Source organism: Suricata suricatta, chromosome 6, assembly GCF_006229205.1.
Source record: "Suricata suricatta isolate VVHF042 chromosome 6, meerkat_22Aug2017_6uvM2_HiC, whole genome shotgun sequence".
NCBI lineage: Eukaryota > Metazoa > Chordata > Mammalia > Carnivora > Herpestidae > Suricata > Suricata suricatta.
In genome coordinates, this window is record NC_043705.1 from 32,903,214 (window position 1) to 32,925,416 (window position 22,203).

At 42.1% G+C, this 22,203-nt stretch overlaps 1 protein-coding gene across 5 annotated transcripts in view; it reads left to right on the forward strand.

The window, feature by feature from the left end:
• ARHGAP26 (Rho GTPase activating protein 26) overlaps nucleotides 1-22,203 on the forward strand; it is a 419,918-nt gene that overhangs the window by 295,407 nt on the left and 102,308 nt on the right. For all 5 annotated transcript variants that reach the window (XM_029942151.1, XM_029942152.1, XM_029942153.1 and 2 more), the window contains exon 18: nucleotides 19,348-19,507. In XM_029942151.1, coding sequence (XP_029798011.1) covers nucleotides 19,348-19,507 — 160 coding nt within the window. The remainder of the gene's footprint in view (nucleotides 1-19,347; nucleotides 19,508-22,203) is intronic.

The window sequence follows — 22,203 nt, forward strand, 5'->3', positions numbered from 1 at the left end:
GTCATCCTCACCATCACCCTGCTGTTGGTAGCCCTGGCTAGTTTTCAGGGCCTTTTCCACCCTCATCCTTGATTTGTTCATAGAGCTTCCATGTGAAGTAGATCAAGGAAGTACTGTGATTCTTGCTTGGCCTCTGTGGTAGCCACAAGTGCCTCCCAAGTGTCACAGCACCCACCGGGAGGGGGGGGGTTTAGTTGGAAATTCGCGAGGCACATATTCTGAAGCTCAGGTCCCTTCAAATCCTTTGGCCACCAGCCTGAAAATAGGTTGTAACAAAATTTATTAATCACCTTTTCTGCCAGTTCCTGGGCCTACATTGATAAACAAGGCAGATACCTTCATGGAGCTTGCACACAGGTGAGGGGGAGTTACATCATTTCCCTACCAGATGTCTTTATTTGTGGTTCTGTAGTAGACCCTGGTACTGAGCCAGGGACATTCACCCTTGGCCAGATTCATAGAGAGGGATTTGATAGCTCATTAGTATTTTCATCCCCATTAAATTTAATGAAAGATACCTGGATTATAAATATGGGAGCATCTTAATAGATGTAGAGCAATAGTTACCTTTAAAGCTATAGAAGTAAGGCCATCGTTGCTGGATATGTCTTACTACTTGTTAACTTTTGGTCTGCTTGGCTGGAGACTGTTATGTCCTGGCCCTTCATAAAGTCATGGGATCAATAAACATTTGGAAAAAGGTCAATATCATTAATAATCAGAGAAATATAACTTGAAACTAGGTGGGCATAATACTGTTTACTACTTATTAAAAATTTCAAAATAATAACGCCTTAGGGCCCAGAGAAGCAGGCATGCTAAAACATTCTAAGTAAGAATGTACATTGATAAAGGTCTCCTATGTGACAGATTGGCAATATGTATTAAAATTATTTATGCCCTTTTATTTGGAAACTCCATATCTGTGAATTTATTCTAGAGAAAGAAAAATACACAAAAAACATTTATGTGCATACAGGTTTACTGCAGTGTTACTGGAAACAAAACCTCAAAAACAATCTGAATGTCCAATAATAGGGGACTTCTTGAATGTATTCTCCATACAGTGGAATACTTTATAACCATAAATATGTTGAACAAGGTCATGGATGATATTTGAAAAGTTCATAGTAAAGCAGTAAAAACAGGTTATAAAGCTCTGTGCATGCAGTATGATCCAGGTTATTTAAAGTACGTGTGTGTGTGTAAAAGTGTGTGTGTGCTTGAGGAAAGCATAGGACATAATATCCATACCTTAAAACATTGGATAAAATTTAATTATTTCTGAATAGTTGAATTATGGGTGATTTTTATTTTCTTTGTGCTTTTCTGTTTTTCAATTATCCTACAATGAATACTTTGACTTATAATACCGAAAAATAAAAAGCACAACCTGTGTTTTAGGCTTTTCCCCCTAATTACAGCACTAAGAGAAAAAATAAAGGACGGCTATTTAAAAATGGCCACTACTCTAAGGGCCAAAGTGACGTCTAATGACATTTACCGATTCTGTCTTAGGTAGTTAGGAGCATTTTGTGTCATAAGTTTACGAAACCACATGGGTGTGTACATGTGCAAAGGAGTGTACCACCTAGCTGGGGATTTGTGTGAGTATGTGTGGGTACATATCAGAGCCTTGCATTGTTGTGGCCCTTGTGGGAGCTACATAGATTGGTGTGTCCAAAAATGCTGCCTGTGCTTGACTTACCAGTGTGGTTCCTGCCTGACTCATGGCCACATGCCGTCCCATCTGGTGACCCAGGCACAGCTGTCCTCCATGGGTCAGGAGTCTGAGAACTTTCACCTGCACCCGGGCTTTTATAAGATAGACTTTCTTGGAGCCACTTGCTATTTATTTATTTTTTTGAGTCCAAGTTTCTTATCTTTCAGTACCAACTCAAGTAGAAGACTCGTTGAGGTGAGTGCAAGTATAAGTGGTTTTTCTGACATTTTTATGGTGAACTCTGAACCCTGACCTTTCATAGAGCAGTCAGCCTTCTTGAACCTTGCTCTTTTCTCCCCTTCAAGTTTTCCAAACACAAATGATGCTTTTAAAGGGTTACTCTTTGGTTTGTTTCCTGCCCTCTTTAATGATTACCTAGCTTTTTAAATAACCCAACCAAATGCTGGCACATGTAAGTGGGATTGTGGTATAGTTATCTCCTGCTATGTTAATTTTAGGAAGGTGGCCTTCTGTTTGCAAGACTGAGCAATAGATCTATTAGTGACGTTCTCAGGAGGAGCCCCTTCCTAACAGGGTTGGGGCAACAGAGATGGACAAGGTGGAAGAAGCAGCCAGAAGCCACAGGGCATTCTAGTGTTGTGTCTCTGCCACAGGGGTGGCAGAGATTCTGATGCTTTCCGTCACGATAAACAGCCCTTGACACAGACTTCAAAATGCCTGTGGAAGGGAAGTGAACTCCCCTTGATTGTAACTTTTGAAGAGGTCCGAGACAGGCATTACTGGTGTTTCAGGTTGAAGACCGGACTTCTTTGTTGCCCATGCATTTGTGTGTATGACTTGTAGTCTTCTCCTGATTCATTGACTTCTAGACTCTACTCTCTCCAATGACCAAGCTTAGCTCACATGTCTCACCTAAGAGGGAGGCCTCGCCCAGCTTACCTGCATTAGTCCATCTCACCAGTTTTTGTCACACGCTCCTGTTTCGTGTCATCTTGCCACTTTCTCAGCCTGACATTCTTACTGTGTTTTTGTGTATTTTCTGTCTTGCTCATTGGACTGTAATACCACTATAATGAAGGGAGGGATCTTGGCTACCTGGCTCGCTGCTATATCCTAATGCCTAGAATGAGGAATGGCATCTCGTAGGTGTTCAGTCTCTGTTGGGGAGGAACATTTAGGATCATGCAGAAGGCCAGGGTAGTTGAGTGAAGGCAGAAATGCATGGTGCCAGTTTGGAGATGTAGACGGGGTCAAACCACATAGCCTACAGTGAGGACTTTGAGTTACTTCAGGCCCTGATGTTCATTAAGTTCTTTGATCTCTGTATATTTATATATGATCCAGATTGGTTTGTTAAAGTCAACAATTGATGGCTTTTCTACTGGGAAATGTACACCATTGTGTCCCTGAGGTGTTTCTTTAGTCTGTACTGCCATTCTTTTCTGTGTCTCTACTGCCATCAGCTTGGCATTCTTCAGCCACCTGTCCAGAAGAGCCCAAGAAAGCAAGGTGACAACACCTAAGGTGTCAGGCTTCAATGCCTGCTCAAGTAAAAGCATTCCAGAGCTCTGTCATTAAACACTTTGACTTCCCCATTGAAAAGTATTGGGTTTTGGCTTTGTGAATGACACTCTCTGAGAGCCTGAAAGATGGGCGGATCAGGAGCCCAGATCTCACGTCCACTGTTTAAATTATTCGGTGTCTCTGTGACCAGATACTCCTGACTGTTCTCTGCCTAATGAACAGGTTGGATTTCTCACACAGGATGCCAGTTCCTGTTTGACCTTGTACTTTGTTTTATAATTTGCTTCCACAGTAGGAGAACTCAAGGAGTCCCCAGTTTTGTACTGCCTATGAGAGGAAGACAAATGAGATTATGCCTGGAAGTAAGAACTCTATTGGCATAATTCCCTGATGAATCTATTTTTGTGAATTAAGGCAGAAAATAAAAAAGAAGGGTCTGTGTGTTCACTGTTACTCTAACATGTACCACTATATATAAACATAATTATTTTATACATAAAAATAAGTAAGACGAGTTACATTTTCACTTAGGCTAGAGCTTACATGGAAATTTTTGGACATGACAGTTCAGTGCAGTAAGGAACTAGCAGAGGTTGGCACCAAGCTTCAGGAGTATGGAGATGTAAGAAGGGGAAATCCACTCAGATTTTTTTTTTTAGTAGCTTTTATTTCTGTAAAAATGATGCTGTATTTTCAAGCATTCTGTTCTTTAACATCAAACATTTGAACATAGAGAATGTTGATGTTCTCTTCAAATGATTCTTCATGAGTGTTAGAGATCTGGGACTTCTTTCATTATTAGTACTAATTGATTTCCAGAACCTTCCCATGCATTGTCAGTTCCTGTACATGAAGAGCCTTGAACTCTTCAGGACACCTTGAACTAATTTTTTTTAGTTGAATATCCACATGTAATTCAAAAGTTCTGTGATAGCACATGTAGGCCTATAAATTTTAGTCATTTTGGTACATTGGCCCTTGAAATAAAGCCACCCCTTTCAACCCCAACCTCTCAATTTGTTTCAGACTTAAGGTAAAGAATGCAATTTTCTTTTTTTCTTTTTTTAAAATTTTAAAAAATGTTTATTTTGGGGTGGGGGGAGAACCAGTGGGGGAGGGGCAGAGAGAGAGGGAGACATGGAATCTGAAGCAGACTCTAGGCTCTGAGCTATCATCACAGACCCTAATGCAGGGCTTGAACTCATGAACCACAAGATCATGACCTGAGCCAAAGTAGGACGCTTAACCAACTGAGCCACCCAGGTCCCCAAGGAATGTAGTCTTCTGTCTGTTTACTTTTTGAGGTGAAAGTACCCTCTTTTTCAAAAATATACCAGATGGGTTATTTTCCTGATTTAAAATACCTCCCTGAAAGGAGATAGATTACCCAGGACATATGCATGACTGTGCCTGAGTGTTGTTTTTTTCCCCTAACAATCTGTCAGTCTCTTACTCTGCAATCTTCCCATAGTCCCATCTGTGGATTTGGAATCTCGATTTGCCCTCTAGGAAGGATTATGGTCCTTTCCCTAAAAATGAGGATTGCGTTTCATGGGACATGAGAAGCTCGGAGTGCTTGGTGTCACAACCAGTGTTATGGTTGGAGCTGAGCCACATGGTGAAGGGCCAACCCTTAGCCTTTGCTTTAGCTGCTTATGTCCCTATGCTTTGACCTATAAAATCGGACCAGTACTATGGATCTTGCCTCAGAAGACTACTGTGTATTTTAATAAAGATTGTGAAGATGGTTAAATTCAGTGAGCTTTGTGAATATTTACACGACATGTTCAATATTGGTTCATGGGTGATATCCAGGTAGCAGGTAACTAGCACCTAGTGACTATGACTCTAGACCTTTACATCATGTTGGCCTCAACATTCTGTTCTTCTGCCAAGCTTCTACTGGAGGTCAGCACAGTGACTAAGGGGAGCAGCTGCATGGCCCTTCCGTGTTAATACACACATAGGTTCACATGTGCAGTGCCTGATAGGTTTTTGTTACTCAAATAAATAGGAGGAGTGCCATGTTCTAGTTTTGACAGGTCTCAGATGCTCTGCATGGGTTTTATGCTGGTTGCAAATTCTTCTGTCTCTTACATCCCATGGACTTTGAGCATGGAAGTCTAGTAGCTGAGACCTTTCTGAGTCTACAGAGAGAAGTAACAAATACTACATTATCTCTCTAACCAGAACTTTCTCATTGGTTTTCATGTCATTGTATGAAGAACAAAGCTCTTAAAGTGGCCTGCAAAGTCCTACAGAATTAGCTGCCTCCGGTCTGCTCCCTGTCTGGCTTCCCTAGTGCTTTCCTCTGTGCTCACTTGACACTGGCTTTCCTTAGGTAGTGCCAACATGCCACACTTGTTCCTACCCAAGGCATCTTCACCTAGCGTTTGCTCCCTGTAGCTTTCCCCCCCAGATACTCAAGAGATTTGAGTGGCTTGCTTTCTTGCCTCCTTCAGGCTATTTGTACATGCCCCTTTCTCAGTGACACCTTCCCTGACCACCCTGTCTAAAAATGCTGCTAGGCCCTCATTCCTCCCTTTCCACTATGTATTTTATTTGCTTATTGTTGGTCCTACCCCCCAAAGATTATAAGCTGCTTAGAGCAGGGAATTTGGAGGAGTGTCTGTTTTGTTCACTGCTCTGTCCCCAGCACTTAAAGCAGTCCTTGGCATGTAATAAGCTCTCAAAAATATTTAATCGTTGAAAAATACATGATGTGCTGTTGCTTCTGTTCTGGGTCACCTTGTACCTCCTTCCTTGGGTAGAAAGTCCTAAGGCTATTTCCCCCATGACCTGTCTTTTTGGATGGTGCTGACCCAAAGGTGATAGGCAGAGCCATTGAGGAAAGTGTTGCCACCAGTAGGAACTGATGTATTCATAGCACTCTCTGCTATAGGTTGGCATGCCTATAGGCAACATTTTTTTTATAGTTTATTGTCAAGTTGGTTTCCATATAACATCCAGTGCTCTTCCCTACAAGTGCCCTTCTCCATGGCCATCACCCCCCCTTCCCCTTTCCCCCACCCCCTTCAGCCCTCAGTTTGTTTTCAGTATTCAAGAATCTCTCATGATTTGCCTCCCTCCCTTTCCCTAACTCTTCCCCCCCTCCTCTGTCCCCTCCCCATGGTTCTCTGTTAAGTTTCTCCTGTTAGACCTATGAGTGAAAACATATGGTATCTGTCCTCTGTCTGACTTATTTTGCTTAGCATGACACCCTCAAGGTCCATCCTATACCAACTTTTAAACCTCCTCCCTTTATGCTCTGGCATCTCTCCCTAGATGGGAGAACATATGCTTCAAAATAAATAAATCAGTGATTATGAATGTAAAAGGACTTTAGAAACTGTAAAATGCTTTGAAAATGATAATTCCATTGGACTGAAGAATGTTTCAAATTGTTCTCCAATTTGAAATAGTTAAGTAATTTTCCAGGAAGAAAGGTTTTGTGGGCCAACTTCTTTGTAGGTTTTTTTGTTTTGTTTTTTTGTTGTTGTTGTTTTTTTTTAATGTGAGTGATGTTTTTCTCCATGCAGACCCATGGACTGGGTCCTAGACTACAGCTACAGGCCAGGACCTGAACCAGCCTTGACTAGAGAGGGGAAAACTCATCAGTTAATGCCTAGATTCAAGGCATGTGCCTTCTTTGTGCATAAGACTATTCAATTACCAAGTAGCTGAAAGAGTGTAGGGCAAATAGAACTTAAGTTGGCCTGTCGTTAGTCTTTAAATGACTGTGACTAATTTCAGAAAATGAGGCAGCTTAGTGCAAGTACAGTTCTTATTCTTAATGAAAGCCAGCTATTCTGGAGGGGGCCAGTAATTCCCATGACCCAGATTAGTTTTCTACCATTGGGAAAAAAAAAAAGGAGTTTAATGCTGTTGATGGGCAGACTTGAACCTAATTTTCTTGTTTGCTTTCAAAACATCCTTTTAAAAATAATCAGGTTCTTCTTTTACCCATGATCTCTGTAAGGCTAAGCTTTTTAGAAGAGAAGAGAGGCATGTGGAACAAAATGGCAGCCTGTATACCGTGTATAATCTATCTCACACGTCTGCACGTATAGCACATGCGCATGTGCGCACCCCACCCCCACACCCCAACACACACTGCATTGTACCACAGCACTTAGGAGCAGTAGGTCTGGAATCAAACTGTCGATTGCCTGGCTTCACATTCCATGTCTACTGCTTATTTGATACATGACCCTGGACACATTTGAGTTTTCTAAGATTTAACTTCTTCCTGAAGGACAGTAGTAGAAGTTAGCTTATAGAGTTATTGTAAAGATCAAATGAGTTCATTGATGGAGTACTTAATTCCTGACTCAGGGTGAGTGCTGAGTTGCTCTTATTATTGATGACAGTTTTAATATAATCTAACATAGGCAGTATAAGAGGCTTTCAGAAAGGGATGAAAAAGACGTAGATGATGTATTTTTAAGAAGACATATTTAATAAGAATATTAGAAGGAGATTGGTATAATATTGTGAGCTTATGGTATATTATATAATACATATTAGGTAACACATGTCATAATGGTAATCATACCCTGTGAATATTTTACAATCATCGTACCTTGCAGATTAGCACTGTGGCCAAGGTTTGTAACGTGCCTTCAATGTCAGGTTGAACTGCTCTGGCTACTTCCCTAACAACTGTCCCCAGCTTCGCTAAGACTCTAAGACACCAGTAGGTTACATGAAGGTTTAAGCTAGCCTCCCACAGCATACCCATGTCCCTTTCTTTCCCCCATAATACCTGATACAAACAAGCTCTGTCCTAGGCCCTGGGGATGCGGCATTGAAGGAGGTTAGTACTATCTCTATTCTCTTGGAATCAGTGGGGGAGACAATGACAATTCCATGAATGGTGACATAGTTTAGCAAGTGCCAGGAAAGAGAACTGAGGAAATAGCTTTGTAACAAGATAGCTGGCCTAGTACAGAGTGTCCAGAAAGACCTCTCTGAGGAAGTGCGAGTGGTAAGTAGGAAAGGGACCGATCAAGAAGGGCTCCAGAGCTGCCCTGGGAAGGGGATCAGCCTGATGAAGGGCCTGGAAGAGATGAGCGGGACCATGCAGGATCGTGTAGGTCGTGCCAAGGGTTTTCATCTTGAAATTAAAATTAGAAGTTTTTTGCTGGTTTTAAATAGTTAGTGATGTTGCATTGGAGGAGATCGGAGTGCCAATAGAGCTGGTTGCACACTTTTTTCCTTTTGTCTGAAGAATTTTTAGCACTGAGTGTTAGAGTTGACATACATAAAATTGGGCAGTACTTAACGCCTTAGTAGTAATGTTGACCCATCTGGAATACAGTCTCTGCATGTCACCAAAAGCGGAGAAGGCATTGGTAGTTTTCACAGAGCTTTGAGATCCCTGGATGAAAGCACTGTAACCTGGATGGATATACATACGGCCATAATTGTCTCTTTTGGAGGGAGGGAGTGGGGTTGAGAAACTATCCTTTCAGCCTCTCCTCTTGTTTTTCTTTCATTTTCTTTCTTTCAAGTTTTCTTTGCAATTTCTTTCAATTCTTTCATCCTTAGGAAGCAGCTCTTAGACATGCCAGCCAGTTACAGACAGAATGCCCTCAGATTTAAGGGGGTCTTTCCTCATTTCCATGATTGTGGAAGCCAATTCACTGCAGGAAGAAGGGAGAAGAAACACTGGTTAGTTTAGTATCGCTTTCAGAAGGCATAAACCTTTTTCTTCTGGTTTCTCAGTTTCTCCCCTTCTTGTAAGTTAGTGGCTTGGGTGGTGAATGAAGGAGCACTGTTTATTTTCCTGTTGTGTCCACTAACTCATGCCCCACAGGTTCAAGCACGTAACGGCTCTGTGTATTCGTTTTTGGTTGGGTTTTCTGAGGAATAATTTTGCCTCTTTTAGCCTAGGCTGAACTGACCCCAATGATATGGGAACAGCAAAGTGCTAGAGCAGTCAAGAGTATGGGTGCTCTTCGGCAGCACTTACACTAAAATAGGGTAAAGAGTACGGGGTCTTCTCCTGGCTCTGCCCTTGGTTGGCCTTGTGGCCTCAGGCAAATTACTTAATTCTCAGTGCCTCAGGTTCATCTTCTATAAAATGGTAGTAATAGCCTCATCTACGTGTCTCAAAGGGTCCTCTTGAAGATCACACTGTGTACAGTCACCCACCATAAACACTCAGTAATTCAAAGCTTGAAATGTGACTTCTCACTGGACGACCATTCCCAGAAAGGTGTTGGATATGGCTGGTGAACATGACCCCAGTCAGTACACAGAACAATTTATTTTAAACTCTCCTTCTGGTGCCAGCCAGTGGGACAGCCCAACAAAGTTATATTTATGGCTCTCATGGGTTTCCTTGGCACAAGCCTCCCCGGCACCATCCGGACAGGTCCAGTCTTACCAAGTCCTGGTGGTATCCGGGCAACATACACACACAGACTGACTTAGTAGAAAACATGTAGCCACTGCGAGTGGCAATTCCCCCCACCCTTGCCCATTATGTACTAAGGATAAATTTGAAATTGTTCAAAGGAGCCACATTAACCCTGAACATTATACTTCCATTGTCGACCACAACAAAACTATAGTTCCAAGAGCTTCACATCCACCTCATCCTTCTTAGCAACCCCGATCTTTGAGCTTCTCTGCCCCTGGATGGTAGGAGAGAGAAAAGTGACAGTGACTACAGCTTAAGTGCCTACCCACTCAGCCACTTTCAGAATTGGTAACCTGGGGCCTACCTGCTACTTCCCGCCCAGGGGGACACCAGTCCAGTCCCCAGTCTGGAGACGCTCATTAGAAATGTCCCATGGAATTACCATGAACATCACCATTTAGAGGAGTGAGCTCTGTGTGACCTCCAGGCGGGGGAATGTCTGGAGCCAGGCTTTGCAGGGAGGTGCCCTTTGGATGTGGAGGATCCGCTAGGCGGGCCGGGGACAGTGCTCCTGAAGGCAGAGTGAGTTTGATGGGCTTGCTGTCGGCTGCGAGGTTCCCAGTCTGTCATGCCAGAGGTACTTGGAGGGAAGTGATGGAATGTAAGCCATTTTATGTTTAGAACTTTTCTATAGGTTTGAAGTATTTCATAATTTTTAGAAAGGAAAAAAAAAAGGAATGACAAAAAGAGAAATACAAATAGGAGGGGTAACAGAAGTCCTGAAAATAGAGGTGGAGGAGTGAGTGCTCAGTGCCCCAGGCAGAAGCAAGCCACTAGACGTTCCTGCACAGGATACTCAGTGACAACACCAAATAATGTGGCTTTATTTTTTTAAATGATTATTTATGTTAGAGAGAGGGAGGGAGAGAGGGAGGGAAAGGGAGAGGGAGAGAGTGCAAGTGGGGAAGGGACAGAGAGAGAGAGAGAGACAGACAGACAGACAGACAGACAGACGGAATCTGAAGCAGGCTCCAGGCTCTGAGCTAGCTGTCAGCACAGAGCCTGATGCGGGGCTCCAACTTCTGAACCGTGAGATCATGACCTGAGCCAAAGTTAGCTGCTTAACCAACTGAGCCACCCAGGCACCCCCAAGGTGCCTTAAAAAAATTTTTTTTAATGTTTATTTTTTGAGAAAGACAGAGCATATGCTGGGGAGGGGCAGAGAGTGAGGGAGTCACAGAATCTGAAGCAGGCTCCAGGCTCTGAGCTGTCAGCACAGAGCCTGACACGGGGCTTGACCCACAAACTGGGAGATCATGACCCCCGCCGGAGTTGGATACATGCTTAACTGACTGAGCCTCCCAGACGCACCCAGTGTGGCTTTAAATCGTCAGTTGCTGCTCTTCTGTCATCGCCACTACCTTGATCTCGACCGTAAACAGTAGCAGCTGTCGTTTACTAAGCCATTATTTCAGGCCAAGAGATTTATTCACCTAATCTTACATAGCTTTAAAACTTAATGAGGTAGGTATTATTTCTCCTGTTTTACAGGTGAAAAAATAGACTTAGAGATGCCATGTGACCAGCCTGCTGCCATCCAGCTGGGAGTATCTATCTGATCTCAACCACTGTGCTATCTCTTTTAGCCTTTTTTCCCATCTTTGTAAATTGGAGGTAATGTGTGTCCTCTGTACCCCTAGAGTGGCACTTCCCAAATTGTAAGTCATATCCCATTAGGGGGACCTGAAATTGCCTTTTATTTTTAAAATATTAGGTAAAAAAAAAAAAAGGATGGAAGAGAAAATATCAACATTCATCACCCTTACTATTCTAAAATTTTTTTGTTTCTGCTTTGCGTGTGTCTATTTATGTATATATGTGTGCATGTACGAATGAAACGTTATGTAGGAAAATGTTTTCCCCACCATGGGACATTGTCAGAAAGTTTCAGAGCTACATGTTCTTGAGATACGAGGAAGGTTGAATAAACATAAAGAATAGTTGCAGAGCTGCTCAGAAACGCTAAAACACACTACATGTGTACAAGTGTACACCATCATCATTATGTAGCACTGAGCCTGAACCAGAGCACGGTGGGTAGGTGCTGCTGTGCTGTTACAACACCTGTCCAGGCCATGGCACACAGTGACCACACTGTGTCCATCGGAGCCTGGACGTAGGCTTAACCCTCCTTGACACAGCATTCCAGGCCTCCAGATGGAAGCCATTTGCAAATACAGCACTGGGCTTAGGCTTTCTGGGAGTACGTCAGGACCAGTTTATGATTTAAAGCACTGCTTAGCACTGGTGGAGTCATGGCTCTCATTTAAACAACAGGAAAACAGATGTGACCCCTATGACAGCATGGGGGGCACTGTGTTACAGGCCACAAAGGGGACTTCTGTCTCCTCCTCTTGTAACACTGCCCCACCACCATCCTCTTGTGGAAATGATGTATCTCCTTCTGCATCTCAAAGGGCATCAGACCAATCCAGAGTCCCCACCCATTTCCCCTTAGACAAAGGTGGCAAGAGGCCCCTCTGCCAAGGCTGTTTTCCTTGATGCATGCCCTTACCTCATTAATTGCAATTCCTGAGGGGACGGCCGGGAACCAGCTCCCCCAACAGCTCCCCTGAAGGTACGCTTTTCAAGAGATGCACTGCTGTTCAGCTAATATGGAAAATGCAATGGTCCCAGAAGGAACTGGGTCTCGCCCAGGTTAAAATTGCATGTGGAACTGTTTTGCTGCAACCTGTAAAGGAAGCCTATAGAACTGGCAGGTCCTATAGAAGGCATCACAGAAACGTCTATGCAGACCTAAGCATCTGAAAGGCACGGCTCCTGCTGTGGAATGTGCAGTGCACCAGAAAGTTTTGTATATAGATTATAAGTCAAGACTCAACATGACGTTGTGAGCTGTGTGAGGAGGAGTTCAAGCAGCCCAATTACCAACCCAGGAAGCAGCTCTCGGTATTTTATAGACCTCACTAATGAATGAGTCCCGTGGCCTCTGCTGGACCAGGCTTCCCAATGGTCTGCCAGCCTGCCTCCCACGCATCTGTAAATTTGTCAAGCTATAATGGATGGCTGGTGCCAGCAGAGGCTGAGGCCTAGGCCTTTCTCCCCAGGATACACAGAGATCTCAAGCCATTAATTTTTCATTCTGGAGTAATGAACATGGCCATACCAACTTGTGAACAGTAATAATCAAGTGACAGATCAATTTATTACTCCAGTATGCCAAAAGATAATGGTAGTTAGTCATGGAAGGTACAGCTTCCCCCCTCTCCACAAAGTTTTATAAGCCATAGATCAATGTGTTTTTCAAGTTTTAAAATAAAATGGATCATTAAAAAGGAAATGAATTATGTTGGATGGCCTCAAGCCTGTTTATAGTCAGAGTTGCTTATCTAGAGTTACTGTACCTTTCTTCCTAATGCCTTTGGGCACTGGGGCCTGCAAATTAGAGTAATTGTTATTCATTAATCAAACCTAAGAAATGGGAGCACAGCTCCAGACTTTGGAAAGGGAGCTTGGGATAGTTGGGATGTATTCCCCCTAAAAAGTCATCAATAATAAGGGGAGGTTTTATGAGTAAGTAGCTGGATTGGGAAGAGTTGTTTTATGTGGATCGAGAAACATCCCATTTAACATTTTGTGAACATTCGTTTGGCTTCTCCTGGGCTGGACACTGTGCTCAGTGCTGGTGTTACCCAGTAAAATAAGTGCACAGTCTCTATTCTGAGGCAGCAGGAGAGACTTTAATAGCGTGATAAAGATAATACTTTTGCCTTCATTGAAAGGTAGAGGATTGGGGAAAGACTGGACAGAGACTGCAGAAAAGAAGGGGGCGCATTTGAGAAGAGTAAGAGAACATTCTAGGCAGAAGAATGACAAAGGCATATAGCTATGGAAGTAGGAAGAGAATGGATAGTGAATTACTATAATAATCACATTACTCACATGTTACCATATTTAATTTGTACAGCCACCTCATGAAGTAGATGTTATTATTCACCTCCCCCTGCCCCTCTTCAAAGATGAACCCAAAGCTTAGACATTGGGTTACTTGTCCAGGGACCCAGAGCTGGCAGATGGCAGAGGAGGGTTTAGAGGTGAGTTGGGAAAAGGTGTATTACTTCACTAGAGTCCAGCCTTTATACTAATGACATTGGAGCCCATCGAGGATTTATGATCATTATCAGAATAATCAAATAATAGCAACATTGCTAAATGCTTAACACACAGACTGGTTCACTGCGTTCTTTCCCAGTGAGGTGTGGGGTCACTGTAGTTGTCCACAGAGGAATGACTTGATTGGGACTGAGTTAGAGACAGTGACTTGTGGTAGCAGTCAGGATAAAGCTGACCCCAGAAATTCTAGTCAGGGATCCTGCTAGGAGGCTCTTGTTTTAGTCTGAGGTAGTGTTGAGAAGCTCGGTGGTTAAAAAAAAATGATCAGCGTCCAAACCTTGTGTTTTTATATTGGTCTACAATTTAAAAGTACTTTGATACATAAATGGCTTGTTGACTCATTTGCACAAGGGACTTTTGTGGCAGGAGGGGGATGTCTAATGACTTTGCTCATCAGGAGGGATAAGAGTAAGAGCACGGAATTCACTTCCTGCACCCAGGAGGACATGTTGAAGGAGGGGATAGTACAGGCAGCTTGTAAATATGCATACTTGTTGACTGAGGCACAGAACCAGAATCTTTCTGCCTTGCCAGGTAAGGACTTGACCCTCTGCATTCACACTTGCAGAACATCATGCAGCTCTGTGTAGATGGGAAGTGTGTAAGTAACATCGAGACACTCCACTAGGACTCAAAGACATTTGCAAAAATATTTTCATGTGGACCAGAGACAGGCCAAGGTATCAGTGACCATTCTCCTTGCTTAGCGGTCAACAAGCAAATTTTCTTGGTATCGGGGCAGTTCCACCTTTGCAAGTTTCACTGACCTAGCCACCCCTCCTGCCCCTTTCAGCAGAGAAAGTTTTTGTGAAACGAGACTTTTAGTTAGCCCTGGAAAATTATAGAAAAGTACACAGCTGCTGATAAAATTGGTTGATGTAGTAATTTCAGTTAAGGCCCAGTTTCACCACCAGCACTTAAGGCCTTAGAACCTCTTCTCCTCCTACAAAATAGAAGTATTCAGGAGAAACAGTGCAGGCATTTATAGAATTGTGTGAAAAAAGTACTCTGTATAAATAGCACTAAATGCTAGGGAGGTATGTCTGTGCAAACTGCTATCTGTGTCCAATTTCTCTCCAGTCGCTAGTAATGAATAGTTTCCTTTTTCTAACAGGTGATTTAGGGAAGCCCCTAATATTTTCTTAACAATACTAAATTGAGCTTAACTTCTAACTTACTTGTTGTCTGTAGATCATTTGCATATTTTTATATGTAGGGCCGGCAAATGAACAATTAAGTTTTACGGCTAGGTCATGGTGGCTGGGGTATGGAGTTCAGATACATGTTTTGAGTAGTACTTATCCAAAAATAAGTATCTGTATTTAGCAGATTACTCAGACCCAGCTACTGCTGACCCTGTGTGTTCCGTAGACTTTGAATATAAGTGACAATCTAAGCACAGCCGTATACATGGATATACACGGTAGTGCACTTTTATTTCTGTTTATGCCACATGTTTCATTTAATGTAAGCCACATGTTTAATGTGATGGAGTTTAATACTTTGAGCCTAAAGTGCTTAATTTTCTAAGAGCTATCCATTATTTAAAATTAGGTCTGTTTGGGGGCACCTGAGTGGCCCAGTCACTTAAGCATCTGACTTCAGCTCAGATCATGATCTCACAGTTCATGAGTTCGAGCCCCACAGTCTTGTGCTGACGGCTCAGAGCCTGGAGCCTGCTAAGGATTCTATGTCTCTCTCTCTCTCTCTCTCTCTCTTTCTCTCTCTCTCTCTCTCTCTCTCTCTCTCTGCGCTCCCTCCCCCATTCATACTCTGTCTCTCTCTCCCTCTCAAAAATAAATAAACATAATAAAATTAGGTCTGTTTTGTGCCTCATTTGCAAATGTATGCAAGCCATCAAGAGTTTTTATATTTGCACTGGAGAGAATGCTAATGATCACTGTGCTTTAAGCAGCAGCAAAGTATAAATGTCATAATTAAGAAAGATCAGCAGTTGCCTGGATTTGCAGAGCAGGGATTCAGATGTGCAAAGTTCCCTATTCTGGAGGGTAGCCACGTTGGTTGGTTGGTTGGTTGGTTGTTGTAGGCAACACAGAAAAGTGTAAAGGAGTGTCCTGTCCTGAAAGAGCAAACTAGCCTGAAGATTGAAGATTTCTTTCTTTTTTTTTTTTCACTCTGGACTTCCTTTATTTTTTTTATTTTATTAATAGTTTGTTACCAAGTTGGTTTCCATATAACACCCAGTGCTCTTCCCCACAAGTGCCCCCCCATGACCATCACCCCCCATCCCTTTCCTCCTCCCTCTTCAGCCCTCAGTTAGTTTTCAGTATTCAAGAGTCTCTCATGACTTGCCTCCCTCCTTCTCTCTAATTTTCTTTCCCCCTCCCTTCCCCTTCCCATGGTCCCTTGTTAGGTTTCTCCTGTTAGATCTATGAGTGCAAACATAAAGTATCTGTCCTTCTCCACCTGACTTATTTTGTTTAGCATGACACCCTCAAGGTCCATCTCCACATTTCTACAGATGGCCAGATTTCATTCTTTCTCATTGCCATGTAGTACTCCATTGTATATATATACCACATCTTCTTTATCCATTCATCAGTTGCTGGACAGTTAGACTCTTTCCATGATTTGGCTATTGTAGAAAGTGCTGCTATGAACATTGGGGTACATGTATCCCAATGCATCAGCACTTCTGTATCCCTTGGGTAGATCCCCAGCAGTGCTATTGCTGGGTCAGAGGTGTGCTCTATTGATAGTTTTTTGAGGAACCTCCACACTGTTTTCCAGAGAGGCTGCACCAGTTTACATTCCCACCAACAGTGTAGGAGGGTGCCCATTTCTCCACATCCTTGCCAGCATCTATAGTCTCTTGATTTGTTCATTTTAGCCACTCTGACTGGTGTGAGGTGGTATCTCAGTGTGGTTTTGATTTGTATTTCCCTGATCCTGAGAAACGCTGAGCATCATTTCATGTGCCTGTTGGCCATCTGGATGTCCTCTTGGGAGAAGCATCTATTCATGTCTTCTGCCCATTTCTTCACTGGATTACTCGTTTTTCAGGTGTGGAATTTGATGAGTTCCTTGTAGATTTTGGATACTAGCCCTTTGTCCAGTATGCCATTTCTTACTATCTTTTCCCATTCTGTCAGTTGCCTATTAGTTTCCTTGATTGTTTCCTTTGCAGTGCAGAAGCTTTTTATCTTGATGAGGTCCCAATAGTTCTTTTTTTTTTTTTTTTTTTTTTTTTTTTTTTTTTTTTTTTTTTTTTTTTTTTTTTTTTTTTTTTTTTTTTTTTTTTTTTTTTGATTCCCTTGCCTTTGGGAATGTGTCAAGGAGGAAATTGCTGCAGCTAAGGTCAAGGAGGCTGTTTCCTGCTTTCTCCTCTAGGGTTTTTATGGTTTCTTGTCTCACATTCAGGTCCTTCATCCATTTGAATTTATTTCTGTGTATGGTGTAAGAAAGTGGTCTAGTTTCATTCTTCTGCATGTTGCTATACAGTTCTCCCAGCACCACCTGTTAAAAGAGGCTGTCTTTTTTTCCATTGGAGACTCTTTCCTGCTTTGTCAAAGATAATTGGCCATACATTTATGGGTTCCGTTCTGGGCTCTTCCATTGGTCTATGTGTCTGTTTTTGTGCCAATATCATACTGTCTTGATGATGACAGCTTTGTAATAGAAGCTAAAGTCTGGGATTGTGATGCCTCCCATTTTGGTTTTCTTCTTCAATATTACTTTGCTATTCATGGTTTTTTTGTGGTTCCATATGAATTTTAAAATAGTTTGTTCTAGCTTTGAGAAGAATGCTGGTGCAACTTTGATGGGGATTGCATTGAATGTGTAAATTGCTTTGGGTAATAATGACATTTTCACAATGTTTATTCTTCTGATCCATGAGCATGGAATGTTTTTCCATTTCTTGGTGTCTTCTTCAATTTCATAAGCTTTTGATAGTTTTCATCATATAGTCTTTTACATCTTTGGTTAGGATTATTCCTAGGTATTTTATGGTTTTTCATGCAATTGTGAATGGGATCAGTTTCTTGATTTCTCTTTCTGTTGCTTCATTACTGGTGTAGAAAAATGCAACCAATTTCTGTACATTGATTTTGTACCCTGCAACTTTGCTGAATTAATGGATCAGTTCTAAAAGGCTTCTGGTGGAGTTGATCAGATTTTCCATGTAGAGAATCATGTCATCTGCGAAAAGTGAAAGTTTGATTTCTTCTTTCCTGATTCTGATGACTTTTATTTCCTTTTGTTGTCTGACTGCTGATCTTAGGACTTCCAGCACTATGTTGAATAACAGTGGTGAGAGTGGACATCCTTGTTGTGTTCCTGACCTCAAGGGGAAAGCTCTCAGTTTTTCCCCACTGAGGATGATATTAGCTGTGGGCTTTTCATAAATTGCTTTTACAATGTTTAAGTAAGTTCCTTCTATCGTGACTTTCTTGAGGGTTTTTATTAAGAAGCGATGCTGCATTTTGTCAAATGCTTTTTCTGCATCTATGGACAGGATCATAGAGTTTTTATCTTTTGTTAATGTGATGTAACACATTGATGGATTTGCGAATATTGAACCAGCCCTATAACCCAGGAATGAATCCCAGTTGATCATGATGAATAATTCTTTTTATATGCTGTTGAATTCGACTTGCTAGTATCTTGTTGAGTATTTTTGCATCTGTATTCATTAAGGATATTGGCCTGTAGTTCTCTTTTTTTGTTGAGTCTCAGTCTGGTTGGGGAATCAAAGTGATGCAGGCTTCATAGAATGAGTTCAGAAGTTTTTCTTCTATTTCTATTTTTTGGAATAGCTTGAGAAGGATGGGTGTTAATTCTGCTTTAAATGTCTGGTAGAATTCCCCTGCGAAGCCATCTAGTCCTGGGTTCTTGTTTGTTGGGAGATCTTTGATAACTGATTCGATTTCTTCACTGGTTATGGTGTGTTCAGATTTTCTGCCTCTTCCTGTTTGAATTTTGGTAGTGCATGTGTGTTTAGGAGTTTGTCCCTTTCTTCTAGATTGTCCAGTTTGATGGCATATAATTTTTTATAGTAATCTCTGATGATTGCTTGTATTTATGAGGGATCAGTTGTAATAGATCCATTTTCATTCATGATTTTGGATGTTCTCTTGTTTCTTTCTGAAGAGCCTGGATAGAGGTTTATCAGTTTTGTTTATTTTTTTTAAAAAAAACATGTCTTGGTTTCATTGATGTGTTCGGTTGGCTTTTTTTTTTTTATTCTATATTGTTTATTTCTGCCTTGATAATTATTATTTGTCTTCTTCTGGGTTTGGGGTGCTCTTGCTGCTCCCCTTCTAGTTTCCTTAGGTGTGCTGTTAGATTTTGAATTTGCACTTTTTCTAGTTTGTTGAAATAGGCCTGGATTGCAACATACTTTCCTCTTAGGACTGCCTTTGTTGTGTCCTTCTAAACCTCTGAGGGACAAAAATACAAGTAGAGAAGTCTCTCTTTGGACTTGGTATCCAAAGATGTCCCAGGATCTGGCTCCTACCAAATGAGGAGTCTGAAGATAGGGGAAGGCACAGGAAAGTCAGCCATCTGTTTGTACAGTCTTTCTCTCATTTGTGCCTTGTCTTTTCCTCCCTCCCAGTGTTGCTAACAACCACAAGCAGAATTTGATGACCGTGGCAAACCTCGGAGTGGTGTTTGGACCCACCCTCCTGCGTCCTCAGGAAGAAACCGTGGCAGCCATCATGGATATCAAGTTTCAGAACATTGTCATTGAGATCCTTATAGAGAATCATGAAAAGGTAACATATCATTGGTAATTTACTTTGCAGGAACTTGAGTTGGACATGGCCTTCAGTTCCCATTGCTAATGGTTTTCACACCATGATGCTGATTGAGCTGCTCATAATGGGGGTGTTGTTCACGACGGTCATCATCTTGTCACAGCAGCTTTGGCCAAACAACAGTGGTGGTTATAGTAGCAGTAGTGGGCAGCACTGGTTGAGCATTTCTTCTGTCCTGGGAGCTAAACTAAGCACTTAATACAGGTTGTGAATGCATCATCAAAACAATCCAATGCAGCGGGTACCCTTTTGAGCCTCATTTACAAGATGCCCTTGACCCACTTTTTACTTGGTTGTCGTCTTATGAATTTGAGAGTTTTTTTTTTTTTAAGTACTAGGGAGAGTAAACTATTTTTTATCTTGTAGTGCAAATGTTTTTCCTAAGTTGACCTTCCAGTTTTCTAAATGGTGTATTTTTTCATACTGTGTTTGTTGGGGTGGAGGGTGGGCGAAGTCTGTCTGGGGTTTCTGGTCTTTCTTAAAAAGATCTCTCTCATCCCACGGAATATACTATGTCAACACAGAGCTCTCCTTACAGAACTGGAGTGGGGAACATGAAGCTTCATACATCTGCCCTACCTTAGTTCCTAGTAGCAAATTCTTAAGCTTCTCAGAATTTACAGGGTCTTATAGAATACCATTTGACAGCCCCAGTGATGAGATCAAATAAAAAAAATTTTTTTAATGCCCCCCCTAATGAAAACTCTGCCTAGAATGGTGATTTAATTGTGCTAGATAACCTGCAAAATAAATGTACAGTCAGACCACTTCACACCTCTTGTCTGTACCTGATAATACTCTAGCATAAGCCACCATCATCTCTTGTCTCAATATTTACAAGAGCTTCCTGGTCTGTTTTCTTCTCCCACCCTTGGCCTCTCTCTCTGATATTAGTCTCCAGAGTGAGATTTTTTTAAAGTGCTAAGTCAGATCACATCGGTTGTCTGCTAAGAACTGTCCAATGGCTTCCTGCTTCACTCAGTGAAAGTCAGAGCCCTTACAAGAACCTAGAAAGTTCTTTATAGACTCTGCTTTTGCCTCTGTTACTTACCTCATCTCATCTACATCTTCCTCCTCCAGTTCATTCCTACGGCCACGTGACGGCCGTGCCTTTTGTTGCACATGGCAAACATGCCCACCTCAAGGCCTTTGTAGTTGGTGTTCCAGCACTTGGAATGGTCTTCCTCCATGTAATGCCATGGCATACTTTCTTACCTCTTTTAGGCCCTCTAAATGAGGCCTGCCTACATCTGTCTGTTGAAAATTGCCTACAGTCCCAACTCCAGCATTCCCCTTTCCCCCACTTCTGACTTCCACTATAATGTATACTTCATGTATGCAGGGACTTTGTTTTGTCCACTGTTTTGTCCCCAGGTCCTCAAAGGCACTCAGTACATATGTGTTGGATTAATGAATGGTCTCCCTAATGGCTCTAAGAGACCCTTGCCTCCTGGTATTTACTGCCTTGTGTAGTCCCTTCTCTGAATAGGGGAACTCAGTATTGATTCCATTGTGATCAATTGGATATTGAAAAAGTAATGCAGTATGACTATGGAGACTGATCCACTAAGACCTTGCAGCATTGCCTATGGCTTGTGGGCTTCCTCACTTTGGGGAAAATAAGCCACCATGGTGTGAGGGCACTCACACAACCCTGTGGGGGGAGAGGGAGGGTGCCTGCCCTCAACCAATTTGGCCACCATGTGAGTGAGCTACTGTGGATGTCACTCATTCAGTCCTGGTCAAACTTCCGGATGACGTGGCCCCAATTGACATCTTGTGTGCAACCTCTTAAAAGGCCACTGAGATAAGCTTCTTCAGAATCCCTGATGCATAGAAACTGGGCGAGATAATAAATGTTTTAAGTCACCAGGTCTTTGAGGTAATTTGTTAGAGTTCAAATTAACTACCCAACAACCTCTGAGGACAAACTTTCACAAAGTAACAAATCTCCTGCAAAGTTGTGTTAGTAAAGAGATAGGAAACCATATTATTTATTTGAAAAAATTATAGCAAACTTTGGACCATCCTCCATATAAAGTTAAATTACGTATAGGTGAAGTTTATGTGATACATGATAAAAAATGAACTTGTGAAAAGGGAATATAATTGAATAGCAGTTAAAATGGTTTCTAAAGACAAACCCCTTGGATTGAAATCTGCCACCTCTTACTAGTTATTGAGCAGATGACTTAATTTCTCTGTGCTCATGAAAGTACTTTCAGGATAATTTAACTGCTGCAACAAATAACCCCTGAGTGTGAGTGAGTCTAGAAATAGAAGTTTTATCTCTTACTCACATAACACTGCACTGTAGGTATTCTGAGGGTGACCTCCTGTGTGGCAATGAAGTAACCCATGTTCCTTCCATCTAGTAGTTCTGCCTTTTGCTCTGCAGAGCTCTGTAATCATGCAGTTGGTGGGGGAAATGAGAGAGCACCGAACACTGGGTTAAGAGTGCATGGACTAAGCCTACAAGATGCTTTCCTTATTTTCTTCCATATTCCATTGATCAGAAGTGAGTCACATGGTGACATCTAACTGCAAGGGGGGCTGAGAAAGTGAATGAACTGTGTACTCAGAGAAAAGGGGACCAAGTTTGATGACCAGCTGGCCAGTTTGCTACATTTCTTCAGTTGGATTGCTGTGAGGAT